At 41.2% G+C, this 24,948-nt stretch overlaps 2 protein-coding genes across 4 annotated transcripts in view; both read right to left on the reverse strand.

Annotated features, from left to right (window-relative positions):
• Positions 1-318: 318 nt before the first annotated feature.
• On the reverse strand, positions 319-5,580 carry USP50 (ubiquitin specific peptidase 50). Its single transcript, XM_062000438.1, is given in 8 exon segments — positions 319-477; positions 931-1,022; positions 1,025-1,182; positions 2,309-2,451; positions 2,937-3,128; positions 3,709-3,904; positions 4,318-4,521; positions 5,543-5,580. Coding segments are annotated over 8 exon segments (1,182 nt in total).
• A 7,354-nt stretch (positions 5,581-12,934) lies between these two features.
• Positions 12,935-24,948, reverse strand: part of TRPM7 (transient receptor potential cation channel subfamily M member 7) — a 56,958-nt gene continuing 44,944 nt past the window's right edge. For 2 of the 3 annotated variants that reach the window (XM_061999035.1, XM_061999034.1), the window contains 14 exons: positions 22,954-23,030; positions 21,986-22,045; positions 20,527-20,608; positions 20,086-20,156; positions 19,567-19,604; positions 18,865-18,890; positions 18,466-18,516; positions 18,312-18,377; positions 17,467-17,750; positions 17,125-17,207; positions 16,620-16,825; positions 15,520-15,571; positions 15,322-15,428; positions 12,935-14,484 (listed from right to left, as the gene is read on the reverse strand). In XM_061999035.1, coding sequence (XP_061855019.1) covers positions 14,354-14,484; positions 15,322-15,428; positions 15,520-15,571; positions 16,620-16,825; positions 17,125-17,207; positions 17,467-17,750; positions 18,312-18,377; positions 18,466-18,516; positions 18,865-18,890; positions 19,567-19,604; positions 20,086-20,156; positions 20,527-20,608; positions 21,986-22,045; positions 22,954-23,030 — 1,334 coding nt within the window. In that variant the 3' untranslated portion in view covers positions 12,935-14,353. Of the gene's footprint in view, positions 14,485-15,321; positions 15,429-15,519; positions 15,572-16,619; positions 16,826-17,124; positions 17,208-17,466; positions 17,751-18,311; positions 18,378-18,465; positions 18,517-18,864; positions 18,891-19,566; positions 19,605-20,085; positions 20,157-20,526; positions 20,609-21,985; positions 22,046-22,953; positions 23,031-24,759; positions 24,922-24,948 lie in introns of those variants that run through there. The other variant, XM_061999036.1, reaches the window with a different exon arrangement.

Consider the following 24,948-nt stretch of genomic DNA (forward strand, 5'->3'; position numbering starts at 1 on the left):
TTTCATTGTATTTTCTCCCCATCCCCACCACAGGAGCAGGCATGTGGTGCTCAGTTGCCAGCTGGGCCTGAACCACAGCTATGTGCTGTTGTGGATGTATGAGGTTTGTCATGGACAGCCCCCGTCAGACCTTGTACACGTGAGGCAGGTGCACGTTCCTCGAAGCTGTAACACCTAGAAATTACTTCCTGAAAGACCACAGCAGGTGATCAGTAATGGAAATGCTCTACTTTATTAATGAAACTAATTAATTCTAATTCCTGGGCTACTCACTGTTGGCTTTCCATGGCTAGCAGATTTGTAATGGGCACAGAGAAGTCACTGCCTGATATAGAAGAGGAGATAAGCTGCGCTCGTCTGCACTGAGGAGGGTGGGATCTCAGTGATCCGTGTGTCATCAAAGTTGTACCAGTTCCTGGTGATGGAGTTCTTGCAGAAGGCCGTGTAGTGGCCATCATCCAGAAACCCAGAGTGGTTCTGCAACAAACACCAGTCTGTTACAACAGAGGTTTCTTCTTTCCCCTGACAGGCAAAGCTAGGAAGTGGCAATCATATTTTGTTTGCATGTGGAGAAGAGGAGAGAGGAGCTTCTAGCCCCACCCCCTCCTTTGGCCTTGTGTTTCTCTTTTGCAGTATTAAATTGACAACCCAGCTCCTGGCTCTGATGTGGGTCACTACAGGCAGGTCCCACTTGCAGTGAGTGATGGAAAACCAGACCATTTAGTCCTCATTTATAAACAACAGGATCCATGCAGGATCAACTTGCAAGGTTATGCTGGAAAGGCTGGGGAGGCTCCAGCCAGGTGTTCTGGGCAGGACCATATGCTTTTTAGAACTGTGGTGAAGGAGGAGAGAGAAGCAGTAACTGCTGTTTCCTTTGGTCACATACTGTTACTGGATGATGTCCCATGGCAGGTAAAACAAACAAACAAAGGTACTAGAAACATATCTATAAAATATATAAATGATGTCTATCAAATCCAAACTAACACAGGCTTCATCTGCTCCCTGAGGAAGGGCATCACAAAAGCAGGAAAGGCAAAACTCACCACTACAGCACACAAACTGTACTCCACATCCTTGGAGCAAAGCTGGGAAGTGTAAGCAGAGAGATCCAGGTTGCTGAGGGGGTAGCAGATGTCAGTTGAGAGTTTGCCTTTGTTTTTGCCTTGCCATTCAAACCTGAAATCAAATTTGGAACCATTTTAAATAACACTTATTTCTGGCATCATGGTGGCTGCTTAACTGACTCTCCTAGGGGAAGGGAAAAACAACAAATGGCTACTCATCATTTTTTGAGAAATATCTGTATTATTACAGCTAAACTGACAGGAAACACACTAAAACCCACAAGAGATGTCCAGCAAGAAATCCAAAGCTCCTGCTTCCTGATCCTTCTGTCTATTAGAAATGGACACAGGTGCCAAGAGCAGCCAGAAGTCGAATCTCTGCATCACTGTCACTGTGTCCTAAACATTTTGGATTGCAGTGGTTTGTCAGCTCTTCTTCCATGCCAGGCTCCATCCCTCTATCCTCTGTAACATTTAGTACAACACCCTACTTTTAAACACTGTAACGTCGCCAAGAGCTGCAGCTGGAGAGCGCCAGTTCCCTTGAGCACGTTCCTTTGAGCGCAGCAGATGCTGAACGGGAAAGTAAATAACTCCATCACATAGGTCTGGGAAGCCACATCATCCTGGAGTGATTTTCTTTGTAGGTGGGAACTTGTTCAGAATAAGTTATTAAGAGTAAATTTAGCATCTGGCCACGTGTAGCTAGTAAAGCCTTCTCATGGGGGAGCTCTTACACTGATGTGCCTTTCTCTCTAGAGGAGTCAGTTGTTCAGACATGCTTTAGTTAAGGGATCAAACAAAAATACAGTGCCTCAGCTGCAGTAGTAACAAGCAAAATGCCCTCTTTCAGTCCTGCACTTAGAACCCAAGTCACAAGCACTCCCACTTGCCACAGCAGCGATGCCTGACCACACCAACTGCTGTACCAATCTGTACTCAGCCACTTCTTGGGTGAGTTTTTCTCCCCCTTGGAGAAGAGATGGCAAATGTAGTGAGTGAAATCTGGTGAGCTACAGTACAGAGAAAGGCAGAACACTTTGTGATTTCAGGAGCCAAGCATGTTTGACAGGAACATTTCTCCAACTGCACATTTAGCTTCCAGATATCAAAAGTACTTTAAAAAGCTCGTTTGTGGTGATGTATTTTCCCCTTTTACACAACTGCAAGTGACTGTCCTTCAGTCTCATCTCACAAATCTCAGGACACGGTCATGTCCTTCTCCATTCAGACTGTACCTTTTCAGGTGAAAAACAATGACCTGTGGTGCCTTGGTTATGGTGGCCTTCACTGCAGCATCTTTTGTTGTTCCACACCGATAGCAGTAGACTTGGTTGTTGGAAGTCAGTGTATCCTGCTGGAAGAAGCAGTTGAGACAGTCCTGTCCAAAGGGAAAAAAAATAAATAGCTAATCAATTATATGTCCACCTTTGAAGATCCTAAGCAAGGTAAAAGAAAGGTCTGCCACATGTTGGAGCTTTCTTCCTAATCCAAGTGTGACGTAGCAAGGCTGACATTGCAAACACACTTGGAACACAAAGCAGCCAACATTGGCTTTCTTTTTCCCTCCCAAATGAGGAAATGCTTGAAGGAGTGAAAGAAACTCTCACAGTTGCTATTGAATGATCTTAATGTCCCCCATCCCAAAGCAGCTCAGCAGCATCAGTCCCATCACCTCACAACAGCCTCTGTGATCCAGAGGCCAGTGCGGATACCCGGCTTCTCTTAGGACCAGGTCACAGACTACCCATTAGTACCCGGGAAACCAAAGTAACTCAAAACCTGCATCTTTTTTATAACAGGTATTCATCTAAGCCACCTATTCACACATGCAGCAGAAAGCAGCAGGAATGTCACAGGTGGTACCTGCAGGGAGCAGGCGTCCTTTGAAGGGATGGGCAGGGACAGAACGGTGAAGCTCTCGGATCTGTCGGTGGTGGTCTCACAGTCCAGACAGACGATACGGTAACGGAGCTGCCCCTCAAATAACTCTGTGATCACAGATGTTTTACTCCCTCCACTTGCTCCTGCATTAATTGCACATCTTCTTTTGCATGACTTAACAGGAGACAAAAATAAATACATTCAAGTGTGGGCAACCAATTGTGGCAGAGGTGCCTTCACTAGGTTTTCACCATTGGTGCCCACTGCCCGTGTAGGCTGGTAGTCTTGGCACAAAATGTGGCTCTAAAATGCTACTTGGTGTTTTATATATGCAGAGTAAGTTAAATGCCTTTTCTGAAAGACATTAAACAAAACTATAACCTTCTAGACATTAGATGGGAGGGATTGAAATGCTAGACAAGCTCTCTGTGGATTTGAAGAGAAAGGTAGACACGGGGGCATGGCAGACACAAAGCTTTCAGGCAGATGAAAAAGGGGAAGAATGTAAAGTGAGGGAGAAGTAAGGGGAGGGAGTTGAGGATAAAGGAGCTGTAGCATTCAGATAGAGACTGCAATTTGATGCAGAAAAGAAGCAAATGAATTATTGTGTGTACATGGGTATGAAACAAAATGACAGGTTTTATCAGTCACATCATGTAGTGTGAGGACAGGCAATTACTGCATCTCATGATTGAGCATTCCATGTAAAGAGGAAATCACTAGAGTCCTCACACCATCACAGCTGGGTTCTTACCTTCTTGAGAGCCTCATGGAGCTCATTCAGCACACAGAGCAGAAACTCCTGTGCGTCCTGCTGAGTCTTTTCACCAAAGGTGGAGTACCGCTTCCGAAAGACTGAGTAAAACAGGTGTGGGGAAACACAGTCGAGCTCTCCAAACCACATATCGTACATCAAACAGCCAAAGGCATTCACAGACTCATCATTCTCCCTTGGGAAAAAAAAAAGACAAACATAGGTTTCAGGTAAATGATGAAAAGATGGTGGCTCCATCTTCAACTGGGGGCACAAGAGGTAAGCTTAGAAAATATACACAGGTACAGTTTGGCTCTGACACCTCTCGTCCGGTTTGAGGGACTCTACTAGAAAGTAATAGAATCTTCATTGAGACAGCAATGACAGTCACTGGTATTACCATCATAACAACCCAAAAAAAGTATCATCCTTAGGTTATCCAGCAAGGAAACCACTCAGAGTCTTGGAGGAAGGAGGGGGAAATGGCTGGTGGCCAATTTGACTGGTGGGCAGCTGGTAGGTGGCTGCCTTGGACATTCACGGGGCAACATGAATCCTTTGGAAGGAAGACAGCAGGGAAATATGCACAGCATGAGTAACTCATCTTACTTGTCTAGGTCTGCTTTGTAATCTTCTGAGAGGAAATAGCCCATAAGTGGTGGCACACTGCAGAGGCACTGCAAAATCGTGTTCATGTAGCAGGTGTTGCCCAGATTCTTCAGGCCGGTGAGCCCTGGGCTGGGGCTCTTCATCTCCTCCATCAGCTCCTTGCAAGAATGCTTATTTTCCAAGCAAATGTACTCATGCTCCCACCTACAGGGAAAAAACCCAACGGTACAAATCTTAAATGCTACAGTGCCTTTTGTATTATGGTTTTTAGAAAGTGGTACTGTCTTCAGTTGTTGTTTCCAGCTACTTCAGGATCTGTATAAGTTACATTCACGTGTACTTTCATCAAGCTAATACGGTGGTAAAGACTCTTATCTCCCACACTAAGCTCTTCCCAGTAGGGTGAGGTACATCATTACAGGCTATTATTTAAAGACCTGAGGTTTTAGAGTTATTCCTAAAATTCCACTCAGTCTCTGACTCCAGACACAATTACTCCAAAACTCTAACCAGCAATCTTTAGCATCTCTCCCTACAGAGTGCATATTTCATTTCATTTCCTCAGCAATCTGGTGCTCACATATTTTCTAAACCCATAGGCTGCAGTCCAGGTGCTACTATAAACAGGTTGCTCTTTAGACTTTTGCCATAAAACTTTAATTCACATTAAGAAGATGTTAGCAGGTTTGTTTTCTTGCTGCACAAATTTGTCTTGGGCCAAACTGTCCCCCCCATCAATTAGGCAGATGAGAGACCTGAACATTGCCCTGCACAATGCAGATGTACTCACTAATCTTGCCATTCTTGAATCTTCTCAAGCCTAGTATTTTATTTGGATGCAGGGAAAGAAAAATTCTGAAACCTCAACAATATTTGTAGAACAAGAAAAGCCATTTCTGTCCTTTCAGCTGAGCAACAGCTGCCCAGGTTCCTGTTTCTGGAGATCTCACAGACCAATGACCACTTTTTAACCTGGTAACTGTTACACAACAACTACAAAACTGTTTCCTTTTTAAATGTCAGTAACAGCACAGCCAACATTTCCAAGTGGTTCTACCTGCAGGCGAGTCTCCTATGGAAACATTTAAGGCTCTTTTTTAAAGCCATCTCCAAGAGACACCAACTCGAAGAAGACAAGTCGAGGCCATCAGCTCTGCCAGCCTTGCAGGGAGCCTGTGTTTATTCCAGCACAGAGAGGAAACTTTGGGTCTTCTTCACCCCTCACCTCCTCTCCCAAGGCACAGCTTGCTGGCCTTGTCCCATTCCCCAGGCAACGCCGGGAGCCCTCACCCAGTGCCTTGTGATGTCACTCTGTGCCCTCGGTTCCCGTGCAGGGGAACATGTCTCTGTCTCCAGCATCCACAGAGGAGGCCAGGAAGCCCTTAAAAAAAAGAAATCCCCAATTATCTTGTTAAGCTTCAAGCAAAGGGTGCCTGCCAGCACTCTGGTTATCTGCTATCACTGCTATCAGCCTCCCAAACCCTGATCTGCAAACTGAGATGTAAAAGGAACACACACACAAACACAGCTCCCCCCACTGCTACTTAAAATCTGAGCTACATTTCTGCCAATGAACTGTAAAACTGGCCTCTCTTTACCAAGGGTTTCAAACAGCTTTCAAACAACCTAAATCACAATCCCACAGGATAAATTTAAGTGTACAAGGTCCTGAATATGTCCCAATGTGTAAGTATACTCACGGGGGGGTCTGCCCTGAAGTATTTGTTTAAACTTCTATTGATGAATCTCAAGTAGTTGGAATTCAATCCTGTCTCTTTCTGCAAGTTTATTCAAATATATAAAACAGGAGATTGTACTGAAATGCATTTTCCCCCATGGGGTGGTGCCTGTTCCTCCATGGAGGTACTTTGCCAGAGGGCTGTAGGGAAAACACAGAGGCAAGAGCATGCTGCAGGTTTATCAAGAGGCCTGTTGCAGAGCAATGGCTGTTGACTTCCTTCACTTTGGATAATTGACATGCACCAGACATTTTCATTACACATGCAGGGTATTTATGCACTCTCTTTTTCTTTGTGTAGGTAAACACTGAAGTCTGTAATACATCTGTAGTTGGTACAGAAGTATGGGACTTGGAAAATACTCTGGAAGCCTGTTTTGATGGATGCTCCCTTCCCATTTCTATGAGAGGATCTCCAACATCTCTGTGATCCCAAGGCCCCTTGCTCACTCCTGCTGCCCTTCAGGGGAAAAAGTATCAACAAACTTCTAATAACATACACTAATACAGAAACAGAACTCCAACACAAATTAGTACAGCTGCAACTTTAGAGAAAGTATCAAGAAAGGACAAGAAGAGTAAGGAATGACAGACACATTGTAGTCAAAGGGATGACTCTCCATATTTTCCTGATTGTACTTTCTTTTTCATAGAATGGTTTGGGTTAGAAGGGACTTTAAAGATCACCTCGTTCCACTTCCCCTGCCATGGGCAGGGACACCTCCCACTAGACCAAGGTGCTCAAAGCACCATCCAACCTGCTCTTGAACACTGCCAGGGATGGGGCATCCACAGCCTCTCTGGGCAACCTGTACCAGTGCCTCACTGCTCTCACACTAAAGAACTTCTTCCTAATGTCTAACCTAGGTCTCCTCAATCTCAATATGAAGTCATCAAACCTGTCCTATCACTACCTGCCCTTGTACAAAATTCCTTCCACAGCTTTCTTGTAGGCCCCTTTAGGCCCTGGAAGGCTCCTACAAGGCCTCTCCAGAGCCTTCACTTCTCCAGGCAGAACAACTCCAATTCTCTCAGCCTGTTTTCACAGCAAAGGTGCTCCAGCCCTCTCATCACCTTCATGGCCTCTGCCCTGACACCCCCTGACAGATGCATGTCCTTGTTATGTTGGGGGCCCCAGAGCTGGACACAGCACTATAGGGGGGTCTCACTAGAGCAGAACAGAGAGGAGAATCCCCTCCCTCTACCTGCTGCCCACACTCCTTTGGATGCAGCACAGGATACAGTTGGCTTTCTGGGCTGCCAGCACACATTGATAGGTCATGTGGAGCTTCTCATGAACCCCCAGGATCTTCTCTGCAGAACTGCTCTCAAGCCCTTCATTGCCCAGGCTGTGTCTGTGCTTGGGATTGCCCCCACCATGTGCAGGACCTTGCACTTGGCCTTCTTAAACTTCATGAGGTTCACATAGGCCTCTCTCAAGCCTGTCAAGGTCCCTCTGGCCAGCTTCCCTTCCCTCCAGTGTGTTCACAACATCTCACAGCTTGGTGTGGTCAGCAAACTTGCTGAGGGTGCACGCTATCCTCTCGAGCCTGGAGGAGCTCATCCTTGAATATTAACCACCTTTCTTGGTCTCTCCTTCCCTCCAGGCTTTTTCCCATGGCACTCTGTACTAGCCAGATCCCTGAAGAGGCCAAAGTCTGCTCTCCTGAAGTCCAAGGTAGGGAGTTTGCTGTGCATCCCTGTTGCTGCTGTGAGATCTTGAACTCCACCATTTCAGGGTCCCTGCAGCCAAGCTTGTCCTGCTCCTCTCTGCCTATAGAGGGCTTCATCTGCTCAGTCTTCCCAGCTGGGTGGCCTGTAATGGTGTCCCATCCCTACTCCCCTCTAATACTGAGCCATAAACTGTTGGTGGCCCCTCATCTGCCCTCAGGCAGAGCTCCCTGTGCTCAGCTGGGAGCTGACAGAGAGGCTGATAACCCCTTTCCTAGAGAGCCTGTGTCCTTCCATTCCAACACTTCAGTCACAGCGATAATCTCACCACATATGACCATGGCCCCGTGCACATCTCCAACTCCTCAGGTTTTTTCCCCATGCTGTGGCATTTGCACAGAGGCCTTCAAGTTGGGCCCCCCACGAAGCTGACTTACAGCTTTGGATTTTGACAACACCAGTCATGGCAAGTATCTGTTCCTAGCTTGGAACACGGTGCAGCACTGCCAGCAGCTCGCCACCTTCTACCAGTTAATGATTTTTTGATGCTTTATATGATTTTTCTCAGTGTCCCCTTTATTTTAGCAGTTCTTTAGGTCTAATAAAAACAACCAGCCAAGAAAAGTCAAAATCAAACCTGTAATGTTTTGATGATGGGATGCAGCTTCACCTTTTGTTAGGGTAACAAGGGGCTAACAAGGCTTTCTGGCTTGGTGTCACTAGCTTACCTGTCATACAGTTATAAGTATCCCTTCAAACAAAGATGACCAATAATTTATTCTTCTGTCTTTTGATGAACAATGTAGGTGTTTCCAACTCCTGTCTGTCCATGTTCCTGGTTGCCCACGGCATCTCCTCCCTACCCCTGCTCTCTCCCAGGACAGGCAGACTTGATTCACTCGCCACATCCCAGTTCCTGCTCTCCCCTGCTGCTCCCTTCCCATTACCTTTTGGGGCTTGGGGGATGTCCCTCCTCAGTCCCCACACATGAGGGGAACAGGAGCCAGATGATGTTAGTTTTTAAGTCTTACTTAGAACAAATACTGTATTTTCTACCATGGACTTAACAGAAGGATGTGTTAACTAGGGGGGATAGAGGGAATCAGATGTTTGATGTGAACTTAGGGACAGGCTGAGCTCATGGCAGAGGTTGAGGAATGGCAAACACTTGACTTGAAACAGAAATCCTAGCAAATGTCTACAACAGCTCTGCTCAGTTGCAGAAAGGGCTTGAAGGATAAGGAAGCTTCCTCCTGCTAGTATCAGCTTCCAAGGGCAGCTTTTGTTCACAGTTAATCACATTTGTGTGGAAACAAGACGAGAGAAGGCTGCTGCTGGCTGCAATGTTCGTTACATCTTCTGAAAAGGGAAAACCTGGTGTTTCCATCTCAGAAAATAATCATCTCACCAGTTTTCTTGGCTTCAAAGCTCCCTGCAACAAAGAGGTTTTTGTGTATCATTCTAAAAACTGTTTGTTCTAATCCTCTTCTTCCTTCTCTGCAATTGCTGGGGTTGTTTCTACCTCTATGGCTATTTATCTCACTAGCTGCATCTTCTACTTAGCACAAAACCAACGATACAGCAGCAAGGCACAAACGTGGAAACCCATTGCCTGGAATGATTGACTTTTTTAATAGCTTCTGGTGCAGTGCAACACCACCTGCTGACATGTCTTCAGCCTTCTACATGGTTAAACAGTACTGAGATACATTTCACTGTTACTACTTAAAAAGTCATTAGCCCCATACCTCCTTAGGCACATCTTACCTTTCACACTCACTACATCTGGAATTTCTACGTCAGGAGCTTGTTCCTGGTTTTTTTGCAAGCTCCTGTTACTGTACTAAATATTCTCATCATCCACTCTAAAAAAGCAAATCACAGAAACTCAAGGGCTGGAAGGGACCTCAAAAGATCTAATCCAAACTTCTGCCAGAGCAGGACCACCTATAGTAGGTCACACAGGAACTCATCCAGGTGGGTTTGAATGTCTCCAGAGAAGGAGACTCCACAGCCCATCTGGGCAGCCCCTTCCAGTGCTCCCTCACCCTCACAGGGAAGAAATTTTTTCTTGTGTTTCTTCGGAACCTCTTTACGTTCCAGCTTGTACCCTCTGCCCCTTTTCCTATCACTAGACATCACTGAGAACAGCCTGGCTCCATCCTCCTCCATTTATAAACATTAATGAGATCACTCCTCAGTCTCCTCCAAGCTAAAGAGCCTCAGCTCCCTCAGCTTTCATCATAAGGGAGATGCTCCACTCCCTGCATCATCTTTGTGGCCCTGCACTGAACTCTCCAGCAGCTCCCTGTCCTTCTTGAACTGAGGGGCCCTGAACTGGACACAATATTCCAGATGCAGTCCCATGAGTGCAGAGTAGAAGGGGAGGAGAACCTCTCTCAACCTACTGCCCACAGCCCTTCTAACACACCCCAGGATGCCATTGGTACAAAAGTAGATTACAACCCCCAAAGTCTCATTAGCAACGAATGATTCACAAGCCTTATGTGATGTGCCAGTGCACACAACCACAATATTTTCAAGAGTAATTTGATATGTTTAAGTTCTGGCCCTACTGTAGCTGATATGAAGGAATTGTACCTTGATTTTACTCCATTAATGACAAGCATGAGCACAAGCATTTATTTACAGTGAGAGCACCAAGTAAAATTGTGGTGTAAAATATAATGAGAACACTAGACAGAAGGAAGGAACTAAGTAATTTTCCTTTCATAGGACAGGGAACAATGACACTGTAAACTATTTAGCAGTTGGCATCATTAACAAGGGCTGTTTCAACTTTCACTAAGTCTTAAAAATGTTCTTACCAACAGTTAAGAGTCCTTGCCTTCCTACAGAGGGGAAGGAACATATTGAAAAGCAAGTATTATGTTCATACATAGGCTCATGGCAACATGAAAAAGCACTTTTTGAAACCATTCTCACAAAACAGTAAGTGAAATTCCACCTACAGTAGTTGTCAGGCAGGAAGAATGAAGTTTGTGTTGAAAAGAAATCACTGAAATCATTAAATACATGGTACTGTTAGAATAGTATAAATCCATATAGCTGCATTTCGCTCTCAGCACTAAAATCAGCAATGACAACATCCATCATTCAAGAAGGCAGAAGCACGTGCTTATTCCTACTCTTTGCAGAATCCAAATCAAGACCTTGATTTGCTGTTTTAGCATCACACGATACACAAATCCACATCAGCTCTACCTACTTCAAGCTCAGGAGCTGAGAATTAACTTACCATGCCTCTCACCACAACATGGATTACTTGCAAGGAAAAGTGTTAATTTGAAAAAGAAAGGTTAAATAATCAGAAGTGTTCTCAGAAGCTCTGTTTTACTTTCCCTCCTCACCCAAAACTGCCACTTTAGCAACATTCAGCGTCAACTCTTACTACCAAGTTTTATCAGTAGTCTTTTATCCTTCCCAATTCCTGCAGCTTTAAGTGTTAAAGGAGATGCAATCACAAAAAATGTAAAGCATAGGAAATCACTGCCACAGTCTTGTAAACCAAGTCCTTCCTCTCCCCAGTCACACGGCTGCTGAGCAGCAGCAAGGAAAACAGCTCCCCAGGAGACTCACCTCAGTGTGTTTTGCCACAATGTTTCTGTCATTGGTTTTCTCTGAAGTGTTTCAGCACCAAAATGCTGCAAGAAAGCAGTCACCAATGCCCACTTTATGGGATTGATTAGAAGACTAAATCAGCACACTCATATATGTGAGGTTTTGGGGTAAAGAAGTACCGACGCTGGAGGTAAAATGGATTTTAAGGCAGAAGTTACACAAGCAACCGACACTAGTCTACAAGTACATAACCTTTGGTTTGATCTCTTTATTCAGTGGTTTTTCCTTTAATGAAAAATCCAGAGGATGGTGGTAGGGAATCAAAATTATCTGCCCAGGAAAAATAATGTGGCTTACCTATTTCCCTATGTGAGAGGCATCCTTTAAATACATTCTTAGTAGGAAAGTCACTGAACCATTTGAGATTTTCACTAAAAATATAGATGATTTGAATTATATTCCTGTATTTTAAACGTAGGTTTTAACAATATATGCTGGAACTTTGGCTTTGGATAGTTAACAGAAGCTCCAGGACTGCTTCTACTTTCCTCCTCTTCAGTAATCAAAAGGACATTTAAAAGCTAACAGAACACAACTCTTCTCTATTCATAGAGCACTTCAAGACTGATGAGATTTCAGCAGCAGAGTGACACTTGATGTTCCCAACCAAACTAAATGACATGGGATAATCTTCACATTCATACAGCCTGACATCAATAGGACATGGTACTTTCCCAAAAGTCAGGCTACTTCTTCAACTTATTTTCTTTGCCATCACACTTTCCCAATGCCTTCCCTGAAGGAGAAGATAATTTGTGAAAGTTGTGAGTCTCTGTCCCCAATTTAGACACACAATGTTCTTACAATTCAAGCTTTAAATCTCACAGGAAGATGTACAGAGATATGTACAGTGATAATTGCTCCAAGTCTTATATTCCCCGATCCTCTTGTCCTTGGAAAGGCTTCAGACTTCAGACACTGCATCAGTGAGCAGAGAGAACTGTCCCAAGTGTCACACACATCCCATCACACAAAAGTCACATCTGTTTATTTTGTTAAGAAATGAGTCAAAACTACTGAAAACAGACATCATCATTGTACAAACTGGCTGTGTGTTGCTAAGTATTTGTCAGGAAACAAGAAGTTCCCTTTTGCTTACAATCTTCTCAAAACGGTTTTCCTATTTCATATACTGACTTGGGTCACACTCAGGTCACACCACCTCAGGCTTCTCTGGAAATACTTCTCAACTTGAAGAGTCAGCCTCACAGATTAACTGTTGCTGCTACTTGGCTAAGAATACAGCATTAAAAAGGTGAATCTTGAGTAACCGCCCACTACCTCACAGCAACAGAAGGGGATGTGGTCAGGCATCCAAGCACCAGTTCCTACTTCAAGACCAACTCTAAAGAGCTTTAAGATACTTGTCTCATTTACTCATTAGCCCCAGCCCTCGTTTGTCTAGTAAGAGTTTTCTTTTTCACCCTCTAGTTTCTGGTGGTAGCCAAAGTTGAAATACCTCAGCGGTGGGCAACTGCTTTGATCCAGCATGGCAAACTGTAACTTTCCACATGAGCTACTTAAATTCACCCAAACAACCTTTCAGAATAAGATGGACAGCAGAAGTCTGTAAACAAGAATAAATTTATTTTAGATTCTTTAAAGATTTAATGATATACAAAATGTATACAGTATTATATCCTTAGAACATTTTACCTTTCCCCCTCTCAAACATAAAACACCATTTAAACAGCTATTGTGTTCGTGCCTTAGGTCTGTATCTATAAGATACACTACTGAATAAAAAATTTATAGAGCTATATACTGCCCTTTGAATTAAAAATTACAAATTAGTACCTATGTAACAAAAAGAAAAACAATAATAAATCGCAGCATGAAACTTCAGTTGGACAATAGGGTTTTTTTTCCTTGCTCAACAATATTTGGGACAGTTAAATTACACTTTATTGGCATGAAGGTGCATTGCAATCTCCCGTACTTTACATTATGCTAATCCAACTCTAGTCTCTCTTAAATAAGTACCACACAAATAACATAACATTAAAGATGTTTTCTACACAATTTTAAATACATGTAAAAGTGATGTGTACATTCGGTTTCGATATACTGGTTTTAGGAGATCTTTGGAAGGCATCAGAACTTCTGAAGCAGTCACTATGTACGAGGAAAAGCACTTCCAACCTGTGTTCTTACAAGGCAACTTATTTGGACCAGCACATACTATTTCTTCTATTAAATATGATTATACCAGTCTATCGTGGCTTCGTTACTATTTGACGGTGACTTGATAAAATTGAAATGTATAAAAGAAGAAATTTCATTATGCACAATTAGGGCTCTAATCCACAAAATAGAAAACCCCACCTCGATAAACCTCACCTTACAGCCATGGAGCTGAATGTTGACTCAGGAGACCCTCTCTCTCTCTCTTTTTTGGAACAGTCCCTACCTTCAACCTCAGTCTACTGGCATCATATATACACCTCGCTTGGCTCTGTCCTCTTCAAAAGGCCAGATTAAAAGACATCTGGTGAGAAAATATTAGTGGAACACTTCCAAAAGCTCTCAAAGAAGACTCTGGCGTTACAGAGGTAGGTGCTTTCTCCTGTCTTTTGCTGACAGCATGACAGCTGCCACACAGACAAATGCTCTGCCTTAAAACGTCAGCTACCAAAATCCTTTTGGTTGAAGGCATATTGCACGCCAGGGGACCACAGAGAGAAAATCCTCCATTAAACAGAAACAAAATTAAAAATAATCTTTCTGCTAAAAAGCCCCTGTAAAAACATCTCCCAAACATTTGTCACTGTTCCACCTTTAAAACGACCAGCCGCCGAGCTGGTCTCTGCAGATGGTTATCACAAGCTGTTAGGTCCTCAGATTACGGACCAGTCAAAATTCCACTTCTAAGACAGCAACCCTCGTTTTGACACATCTTTCTCTTAATTACAGTGAAGGAAAGATAAGTGACAACTTTGTGACATTCCGTGAAGTTTGGATGAAGCCACTGATTTGGTCACATCATTAGAGCATGAGACGAATAGAATTAGCTGAATCAGATTCTTTGGTGCAGCTTCCAGGCTGAATTGTCAATTCAGGGGAATCGTCCTGAGGAAATAGGATCTTGTCAGGTGTGTAATCATTCCTCTTCAGATCTGCACAAACAAAATGAAGACCTGTTGGTTACTATTTCTTCAGCTAGTAGAATTAATGGGGTGTAAGTCCTTCAAAGAATGGGGCATGCACCTGTACTTATAAGGAATTCCTCAATATGCATTGTGTCAAAAAGGATGTTTCGATCACATGTGTAACTAGAAGCCTAAAGTTCTCCTTTAAAGCTACTGAGTCAACCTTCCATGGAAGCTGGATCCTTCCATGATCTATTTTGACGTCACCAGGATTTAAAACTCGAATTTAAAATAAGTGACCCTCCCTTTTATGTGAGAAAACCTGCAAGTGTGAAACAGGCATGTTGCTATGTCATTCTGCTGGAGTACGGCCTGATACAGAGAGACAATTTCAAGGTCTGAGATCAAAGTAGGAATCCATGCAGCAAAGCTTACTTTCTGCAGGCCTAGACGTGTCTTTAAAGACAAACAAAACCAAACATGACAAATGATTAAAAACCCCACAAAAACCTCAAACGAAACACAAACACCATTTTGTTTACAAAGCCTGAAGCTTTGGAATGGACCTGCTTGTTCTACTTTTTCTAGGAAACTTTATCATTCATTTACTGTACCTTCTTAAGTCTTGATCAATCTGGTCTGCCTTCCTCAAGTACTGAGCATACAGACACGGAACAGAAAGATGTTCTTCACTGCTTCATCTGGGACTTTATCTTAAAATGGTCTATCTCTTAAAAGTAACATTTTTTTAACTGCTCTTTTTCACTTATTCCACTTTCACAGCATGATGTAACTGTTGCATTATGCACCACACAATATTTCATGACATGAGCATGGTAAAAAAAGAAATAAAGCAACTCTTACCAGGAAGTTTAAGTTTCCTGCAGCAGGAATTACAGTGATGCTTTGCTCTGAAGTTTTTTATTGCATCCTCTCCCAAATTGGCTGGACCAAACACCATATCGTATGACCTTAGAAACAAAGTGCACAGAAGCATGGGTTGCATGTGTTCTCTGATCAAAAGTTTGAAACACTTCTCTTTAAATCTTATCTTAAGTTTACCTTTTTTCTCCAGCTTTTATCACAGAGGGATCTGTCAAATTTTCACCAACACCTTCAGACAGCACATGAAGAAAAAGTTAAATCTGACACATTACATAAATGTATTAATGTTGAAATACCTTGGCATCCTTAGCTATGACTTCTCAGCTTTGCCAAGAACAAAACCAGAAAAATCCAACATAGTAAACACTCAAATGATATGTGATACTCTACCCTTGCAAAAACTGCTTCTTAGCAAGCACTTGTTACTTCTCAGATTTCTTCCACCTATTTTTACCCCTGACTGCAATTCATGACTTTAGTTTTCACCCACAAGAAAGAAGTTTCCTAATTCTCATAGTCAGAACACCTGACACATAATTCAGGACAAGGGCAGCTTACTATATTGGCACTACACAAGAGTGTCAAGTAATACAATTCTGTAATGGTGCATTTCATTAGGAAAATATGTATATTTGAATAATTCCTCCTGTGTTGCTGTAAGATGAATGTTGTATTAGAGCAATAAAGCTGGCAAAGGCTCTCGAGCACAAGTCTTATGAGAAGCATCTGAGGGAACTGGGGATGTTTAGTTTGGAGAAGAGGAATCTCCAAGGAGATCCTTCTTGTTCTCTGCTGCTGCCTTAAAGGAGGTTGCAGCAAGGTAGGGGTTGGTCTCTTCTCCAAAGTAGCAAGTGACTGGATGAGACAAAATGGCCTCAAGCTGCACCAGGGCAGGTTTAGACTGGATATTAGGAAAAGTTTCTTCACCAAAAGGATTGTCAAGCATTGGAATAGGATGCCCAGGAAGGACAGTAGAGTCGCCATCCCTAGAGGTATTTAAAAGACGTATAGGTGAGTTGCTGAGGGACACAGTTTGTGGTGGGCTTGGCAGCGTGAGGTGAGGGGTTGGACTCAGTGATCTTAAAGGGCCTTTCCAGCCTAAATGAGTCTATGATTAAATGAGACAACTATAGATTCAGATTAACTAAACCAAGATGCCCTAAATAATGCCTGTTATTTATTACAGGCAGATTAATTTCTAATAAAATGTTATCACAAGAGCAAAACCCAATACATCTGTCTTGGCCCCAACCCCAATGCCAAAATGAGGACATTACCTTGCAGATCTAGTACCAACAATTCCCCTCTTGTATACTCATATGTCCAATGGCTGAAAGCTAGCATAACCTCCTCTAGCATGTTAGTTGGAATTATTTCATCACCATTATTGTTGTTGTATTTTCTAAACTCTCCAGTCATGCACTCTTCAACTGCAAACCACTGGCCAGCAGAGTGGCAATATAGCAGGAAAACTTCCAGGAACCTAGTAAAAGGCACACTTAATGAGTATATTTCCAAATCAAACAGCAAAGATATCATTACCACTGGATTTTTTACTTACTAATAATTTAAATAATTTGAAACTATTATACAAAGTCCTTTATATTGTCACACTAGGCTAGAATTGGTGCAAAAAGTATCATACACTGATACACTCATAGTAATGTTTTGAGACATCTATCCACATATCAGGACCTTAACATATTTGATCTGTCTTACAACCCTGTGAGCATTCTTCTGTGTCAAAAGCAGGTAACAGAATGGAAGTTTAAACACACTCACCTTGGAGAGTATGGAATGGATTTGGGCTTCATTTGATTGAAAGCAAAAGTGAGCTTTTGTGCTGCTCTCTGCTGCTGGATCTCCTGCAATTCAAAGCCCATACTTCATTAGCTGCATTATAAGGCAGGGAATGCAAGGGAGCCAAAAAGGCAGCTGGAACAGTAAGTGCCTATTCTCCCAAGATGGTGTAACAAGCCACCTGCTTCAAGTCACGTTCACATACTAAGAGTTTGAGCTCTGATTAAATAAACCACACTGGAGCACAGTGTTTAACCCTTTAGCTCATACAGGACCCCAAACTAATTTCTTTCTTCCTGGTTTTAATAGGCAAATAAAACTTACTCTCAAGCACAAGTGCAACACGGTGTCCTCCTTATAAATGCTTGACCAAGTATTCACAACTTCAGGAAGAAAAGACTTGATGATATAAAGATGTCCTGACTTCAGGATATCATATTCTGACCATGTGCACACTACTTTCAGAGCTCGACGTAACCCTCCTCCCATCTCCTCTTTACTTAAGAATTCAATTTTAGCACAGAGTCCAAGTTGTGACCAAGAAGACATGCTGTTGTTCAAGATGCTGGGAGAACTTTCTTCGAGGCGATACACAGTGACTGGCTCACCTACGTTATAACATAAAAGGCAATTACTGCATTTCACCTTCCAAGTTTAAGATAAAAAGCACTGAAACCCCACAGCTTCTTAGATTTCAACATGCTGCAACACTAACTTGTTACTAACATCCTGACTTAACAAAGAAATTTCAACTATCCAGTGGGAAGACCCCTCTCCAACTTCTTTCCTGCAGCAGTAAAGTTTCGCCCTCCTCCTTAGAACCACCAATGACACTGTTCAAACAGCACTGAGAACACTGAATAAATGTTTGTTTAAACTTTATACAAATCAAGATAACTTAAAAGTAAACTTTCCCACGTAGTTTGTTATAAAAACTGTTAGGACAATACCATCCTCACTGTATCAACATTTCTGAGGACAACTACAATTAAATCTAGATTTCACCCTAGAAAAGGTGTCATACTCATTTACTGCAACACAGACACTAGAATTTTTTTAGTTCACTAAGACTTCAGTTTCATACTTGATCCTTCCAAATTAGGAGGAATCTGTACAGGGTTCACAGTTGTTTTCTTCCCTCGAAGACCACAGTGAAGTACAATTCTTACCTCGTGGAGGCACAGGAGTGAATGGAATGCTCTGTGATAATCTCATCAAGTTATTTCTTTCTACAGCTAGAAGAAATTTACAGCATTTATTAAAGTTTAAGGATCTAATAAGAGCCATTAAAAACAAGAACATTATTTCTTAAGAAGGACTAACCTGAGTAATAGTAATTGATATCCATGATAGGCTTGAAAGGCGAAGCAATGCCTGAAAGAGATTTAAAAAAACAGAAACAAAACCCCACCAAAACATACTACCTGTTACTTGCATTGTATATTAAAATACCACATGCAAAGAACACTTGCCAAGGAACTGGAGTTTGAAGAAGATCTGCTGTGCAGATAATTAAACACTCTCTTTAGCTCTTCTGTGCCCCAGGAAGGAGGAAAAATTGAACTGTTGTGCTCAATGGTAGGCTAGTTGGTTTTTTATTAAAAAGTCACACTATTATGTGTCTATTACATTTTAATTTCTCATTAAATACACTCTTATACAGGCACCAACTGTTTGTTACGTGAAACACTCCCAGCTTGTTTAAAGCAGAAAGAAACTTACCATTCAATGCATCTTCTTCAGACGGCCTGTGAAATGCCACAAAACCAACAGTCACTGCTTGTGAAAAACCTACACATCATCCTAGGTGACCTTGTTAACCTCACAGTACTGCTTTTATCCTACTTTTCAAGGGCAGTCCAGGTTTCTTAATTACAAAACAGTAACGGAAGGCTGTTAAGTAATCTCATGGTTTTAGAGCTACCTTTTAAACACCACCAAGTCACGCACAACATTATGTAAAGTTTGCATCATGAGAGCTTGTTCCCACAGAGGTGCTTTTAATTAAAACTTGTACACAACAGCTTACCCTTCTGTTATCAGATTAATAAGGTAATGGCTTTAACAGTTAACTCAGGGGATAATTGTTAACAAGAGCAATGTCTGCACAATTTCAGAGAAGGTCTACCATTTGAAAGGTTGGGTAAAGTCCTTTCCCAGGAAGCTAGATCCTTAATAAGTGTCAACACAGTCATTTTCATTTAAGGACATGCTTTGCCCTCTGACATGTGACCCCATTAACCTAAATAAAACCTGTCAAAGTATTCCATTGAATACATTCAGTTATTTATAGAAACAAAAAACCCCTTAAACCTTGTTTTTTCATTAAATGCAACTGAATATCACTATAGCCAAAGACAAGAACCAGAAATCAAAATCAAATCAACCGCAGAGTAATTGCTCAGTTGGTAGAACGTTACTTACAATTGACTGCTATTTGATGGTCTACCTTGTAACCAGTCCTTTAAAATGAGAGGAAAAACAAAGAAGGTTTCAGTTTTGTAAGGAAAATGTAGTAGATTTAATTGCAGATAGGGTGGAACGGTATTTTAAGCTCTTGCAGCACAGCCTGTTCATTGGAAATACTTCACCAGGCTTTACTACACTGCCATGGAACAAAGACTCAAATACAACCAATAATAATATATAAGGCTATATAGTCACTACTGGCTTATAGATTATTTGAACAATTCTTTTCCTAAACAAAAAGCTGTGGATTTTTTTCCACAAACAGGAAGGAGCACGTTTTCATAGTGAGAACATGCACAATACATAGTAGAGAATATGCACAACTTCTTCCCTCAGCCGAAACAGGTCATGTTCTGTGCCTCCTTGAACATGAGTCCAGAAAGCAGCATTAATTTTTACACCACCTGTTTCTTCTCCTTTCTCTGTTCAGTTTCTAGTTCTGCTTAACAACAACAAAAAAAGGCAGATACAAACCGTCAGTAAGGCTGCTTTAGAGTCTACTTGCTGAGTGTCTTCACTCGATGCTCTTCTACTCTTGCTGTAGACTATGAATGAAAGAGATTCATAACTGGACAAAGAATGGCATATGTCACTGTCATTCACTTATTTCCCAAGAGAGTGAGCAGCTAAACAGTTTAACGTGGTTCTTGTAAAGAAAGCCTGATTCACAGCTATCTGATCTTTACAAGTTTCCAGCCCACTCCTGGCTTTTCACTTAGCTCTTCCTGACTCTTCGTGACTCCAGCTATCTGTGGCAAACACAAGGTAAAAGAATTAAGCTGGCACGACTGGAACCACAATGAGATACAGGAAGAGATTCAATCAGCACCAATCATTAAAAAAAAAATGTTTTCTTTGTAACTTCTTAGAATATGCATTACCAACACCATTTAGAGATAAAATTAGGTCACTTACGTTGTTCTGAGTGGACGGCTAGAGGGTCAATAAACCCACTGCAAGAGCTAGATTGCCTTAGACCACAGTCAGTTTTAAGGCCCTACAGAAAAAAAACCCCAAACATATAATTAGTCATCATTATCATTGCTTGCAACTACTGCTGTTTGGGCATACAATGTGCTCAGTTTTCTAGGACTATCTAGGATTTAAAAAAAAATAAATCAATTTAAAGGCCTCACTGCACAAAAAAACACAAGTTGTGTGCATAACTCAGTTAAAATGCTCTTCACAGCAACCATCAGCTCTAACATATCCAGGTGCCCAATTTAAGACTACTGACACATACTGAAGGAATTCTTTCAAAGAGAATGTTACAATAGGATACCACTACAGAAAGTTCAGCTATTCTGCTACGTGCCTTCTTAAGCTATCAAATCTCATTTAAGAAAGTGGCTCTGGCAGAAATCAAAATTCAGTTTGAGCCCACTGAAAAGAAGGACTTTCATAGATTCTGTTCCACCACATAAAAACCTACACTTTATGACTGGAATTTCCTCATGGAAGTATTTCTTAGCAATGATGACATACTTTGTGGGTACCTACTGAGGTGGTCAGCTTTTGCTGACGAAATACTTTGCAAAAGAAGAGAAAGTCAGTTTCATCACAAACTAGAACAACCTGTAGACTGGCACAGGGCTGGAACATTCCTCACAACCAGCCTATTAATTCCAGTGGTTACCTGAATAAAATGTAAAAGTTCAAGGTTTTGAAGAAAAAAAATTCTCTAAACTTGGAATGCTATACCCTGCTTTTGATTCCAAGACTTTTAACAGTTAGGAAATTGTTACAACCCTTTTTTACTCTTCTCTCTCAAGTAATACACCCACATGCACCTAAATACATACACACGTGTATCTACACATGTTTGTACATCTACACATAAACATGTGTGTGTAAGTGTGTCTATACACTTGAGGAAGACCACTTAACATTTCTAAGCATAAAGTACTTCACTGGAATGTCACACACAGAGAATGCACCTACTGAAATTGTCTTCTGAAGACCTGTTTTTAGGCTGATATGCGTTTCAGTGTTCAGCATACATCTTCAACATCTTACAAACAATGGCTGTAGCACCTCTGTGGAAGGTAAGGAATCAAACCAATCCCACCAGTTAAGATGGGACAACACTATTACTAAGCATCTACGAACAACAGTACTGTCTGGAAATGCTACTGGAGTTTGCATCCCAATAGTCCCAAACATTAGAACTATCTAGACCTACACCTCAAGAGGACATGGAGTTGTATCTGTACAAAGCTTCAACTGCATTGCTTTTTCTATTTTTAAATCACAACCAGGGCTTGCTTACACATAATGATATAAGAAAACAGAGTTCCCCATCTTCTCTGCAAAACATACACTTGGTATCTGGTGAAAATAACACCTCTAAGAGATTAAAGCCATCTTTACTTACTTGAAATCTGGTTGTCTCTATGCCCTCCAGTATAGCTTTTTTGAAGTCTTCCTGTTGTTCCTATTAAAAAAACAAAAACAACCAAAGCAAATTGCAAATATTGTTACTGAAAAGGTCATGCCAAAAATACACACACAGAAGGCTTTTGGTCACATTTTATACTTATCAAAGTTCCAGGAAGAGAACACTGACACAGCAAACGGAACTGAACTCAGAAACACTGACACAGCAAACACTCAAGACAGTCTCCTCTAAATGAGGGTTAACTGCAAATGGTAACTTACATTTACTAACTTATCTTAATAACTACAGTGAGAAAACTAGCTTTTTTTGCACTTGGAGTTGTTATGATTAATCACTTTCCACTTAGTTATTTTTGTCATTGTTGAAGAAAACAGAAATTATACATCCTTTTAGTTTATTACAAGTGTATAGAAAGGCCTTTGCTTGGAAGGATAATGAACAATTTTTGTCACCTTGTAGAAACATATACACTATCATTTCACTCTATAAAATCTAATGAAATTCACTGAAATCTTCCTAAATGCTGATTTTAAAATTTGTGAGTGTAAAACGTTTCATTAAACACTAATTATGAGATACATCATTTTATCTTAATTCACAGTTATAGTCAGCTTTCATAACCTCAGATCTTGTTTAATATTTCATTAGTATCATATTATGAAGCAACACTACTTGATGAGTAGTTAAAGCTGCATGAATTTTCATTAGATTTTTGTTTTAAATCTTTATAAACAGATGCAAAATGCGGCCTGGAATGAATGAGTTCTTTGATTATATTTGCCCTTAGACTTGTCCAAAACATATTAGCATAGAATGGTAGGGGTTGGAAGGGACCTTTAGAGATCATCTAGTCCAACTCCCCTGCAGAAGCAGGTTCACCGAGATCAGAAGGTAGGAAAAAAATTATCCCCATGAACATGTTTGACAAAGCCTTCCATGCTTACCTCAATATCAGCACTTCTTTCTTTAATCTTGCTTGCTGCCTCTTTAAACCGCTGTAACTCCATGCTGTCTCTGTGACCTTTGACACAGTGAATTCAAAAAGAGTATTCAAAATCAAAGGCAACCTCTGACGTTCTGACCATGCCAATAGTTTGCATCACCACAGCAAAGGGTTACAAACCATCTAAGTTTTGTGTGCCTGTTTGCACTGAAGACTTTCCAAACAAACTAAAGTGAAAATCAGGGTAACAAAGTATTAAGATGAATCTGTTGCTTTTCCCACATTAAGGTGTGGATGACCACAATTCAAAAAGTAACACTAAAAATTAAATGTTGCATTCAAGTAGATGTTCCTGAGGTGAAAGGAACAGGGCAGTTTGAATTACAGTATTTTTGTGTACTTATGGCAAATGAAGGAAAAGCAGACAGTTTTCTTGACATAGCTTTTACAATATACCCTTCATTCTCCCAGCTGCAAGAAATACTTCCCAGAATTTTACATGAATGAAAATCTACTTGGCTTCACAATGGAAAGCTGCACTGTATCACAAGTTCATAACATGTGGACACGAAGAATGAAGAGTATACTCTAAATGCTAGAGACATCAGAGGACCATACACTAAAACTCTGGATCCAGTAAAATAAGTATAGTTAGTATTCAAAGTTATTAGTGGTGAAGCACATTTATAGATTAGCAAAGAGTTATATAAACAAAGCCATTATTTCTGTTTAGCCTTGCTTTACAAATTAAAAAAAAAGGTTTCCTGGTTTTAAACAATAAAGGAATTATGAACAATACCCAGAGAGTGTACAAACGTGTAGATGTTCTTCCTACACATACACAAACCTAGACATGCTAGTGCATGCAGGTAACTTCTTAGAACTCCAAGCTTCACAGCAGCAGAACAAACTCTTGTCTAAAGATATAAATTTTTACATCCTCAACAAGCATTTGGAATACAGAGACAACTCTGAACAACTGGGTCAAGACAACAGCTCTGCAGGCAACCTGACAGCTGCAGATTGTGATCTTCTGCTGTACATTAAGCATACTTCAAGCGTTATCTATTGACAGAAATCAGTTAGTAAACCCACACCTTTGTTTTGTAATGAATCTGCCACTGTTTTACCATTCAAACACGTAGGTAACTAACCAAAAGCATGCAGGCTTTTACTGTTAAGTAAAACTTGAGGTGAGGCATAACGCTGTATTTAATAAAAGGACTTTGGAAGCTTCCAAAACAACTGCCCAAAGATACGTTAATCTAGGCAACAGTGGAAGATCCCAGTTAAACTAGTGTTTAGAAACATAGTATAGGAGGTTCCCTCAGCTTGACACAGACACCACAAAGATATTTGTCCAAGATTCCATCAGCCTAAGAAGTCTTCCATAATTATGTCAAGAAATAGACAATATTTTTGGTTTATGCAACGAGAAGGTAGGAGCTCGATAATGAGTCACCAAAGGTTTGTCTACAAAGTTGCCCGTACAAGGTCGTAGAGCTGCTAATTGCAGTTGCTATGCTCAACAACTGGCTCATGTTTTTCAGAAAAATATTGTCTATGTGACAGGATTAAAAGGAATTAAGTAAAAAAATTCAAGCAACACAGGGAAATTAGAGATGTTAAAAGCAAAAAAGCAGAGCAAAATGGTAGTGTAAAGTCACCTGCAACCGGAATACACCCAAAACACTTATACAATTCTTGATAAGTCAAACCTTGTGGCTTAGATTTGGTCCACAGTTTATGAAGTAGTCCCATAAGGATGTTAGAACATAACTCTTGGTTTTGTAGTTCCATTGCATGGACATGCTTTCTTTTGGAAAGTTCATCTTTAATATTCAATTTTCTATGCGAGCCGCCACGGTTGACTGGTGATGTCAAGTTGCCAGTTGAAAAAGAGAACTTCTTTTGGGGGTTGTTCTTCGATAAGTTGACAGACTGGTGGTCACATTTGTCAACTCTGCAGCTGTAGTTATCATTAGTGTCACTCTCA

Source organism: Colius striatus, chromosome 7 (assembly GCF_028858725.1).
Source record: "Colius striatus isolate bColStr4 chromosome 7, bColStr4.1.hap1, whole genome shotgun sequence".
Classification (NCBI taxonomy): domain Eukaryota; kingdom Metazoa; phylum Chordata; class Aves; order Coliiformes; family Coliidae; genus Colius; species Colius striatus.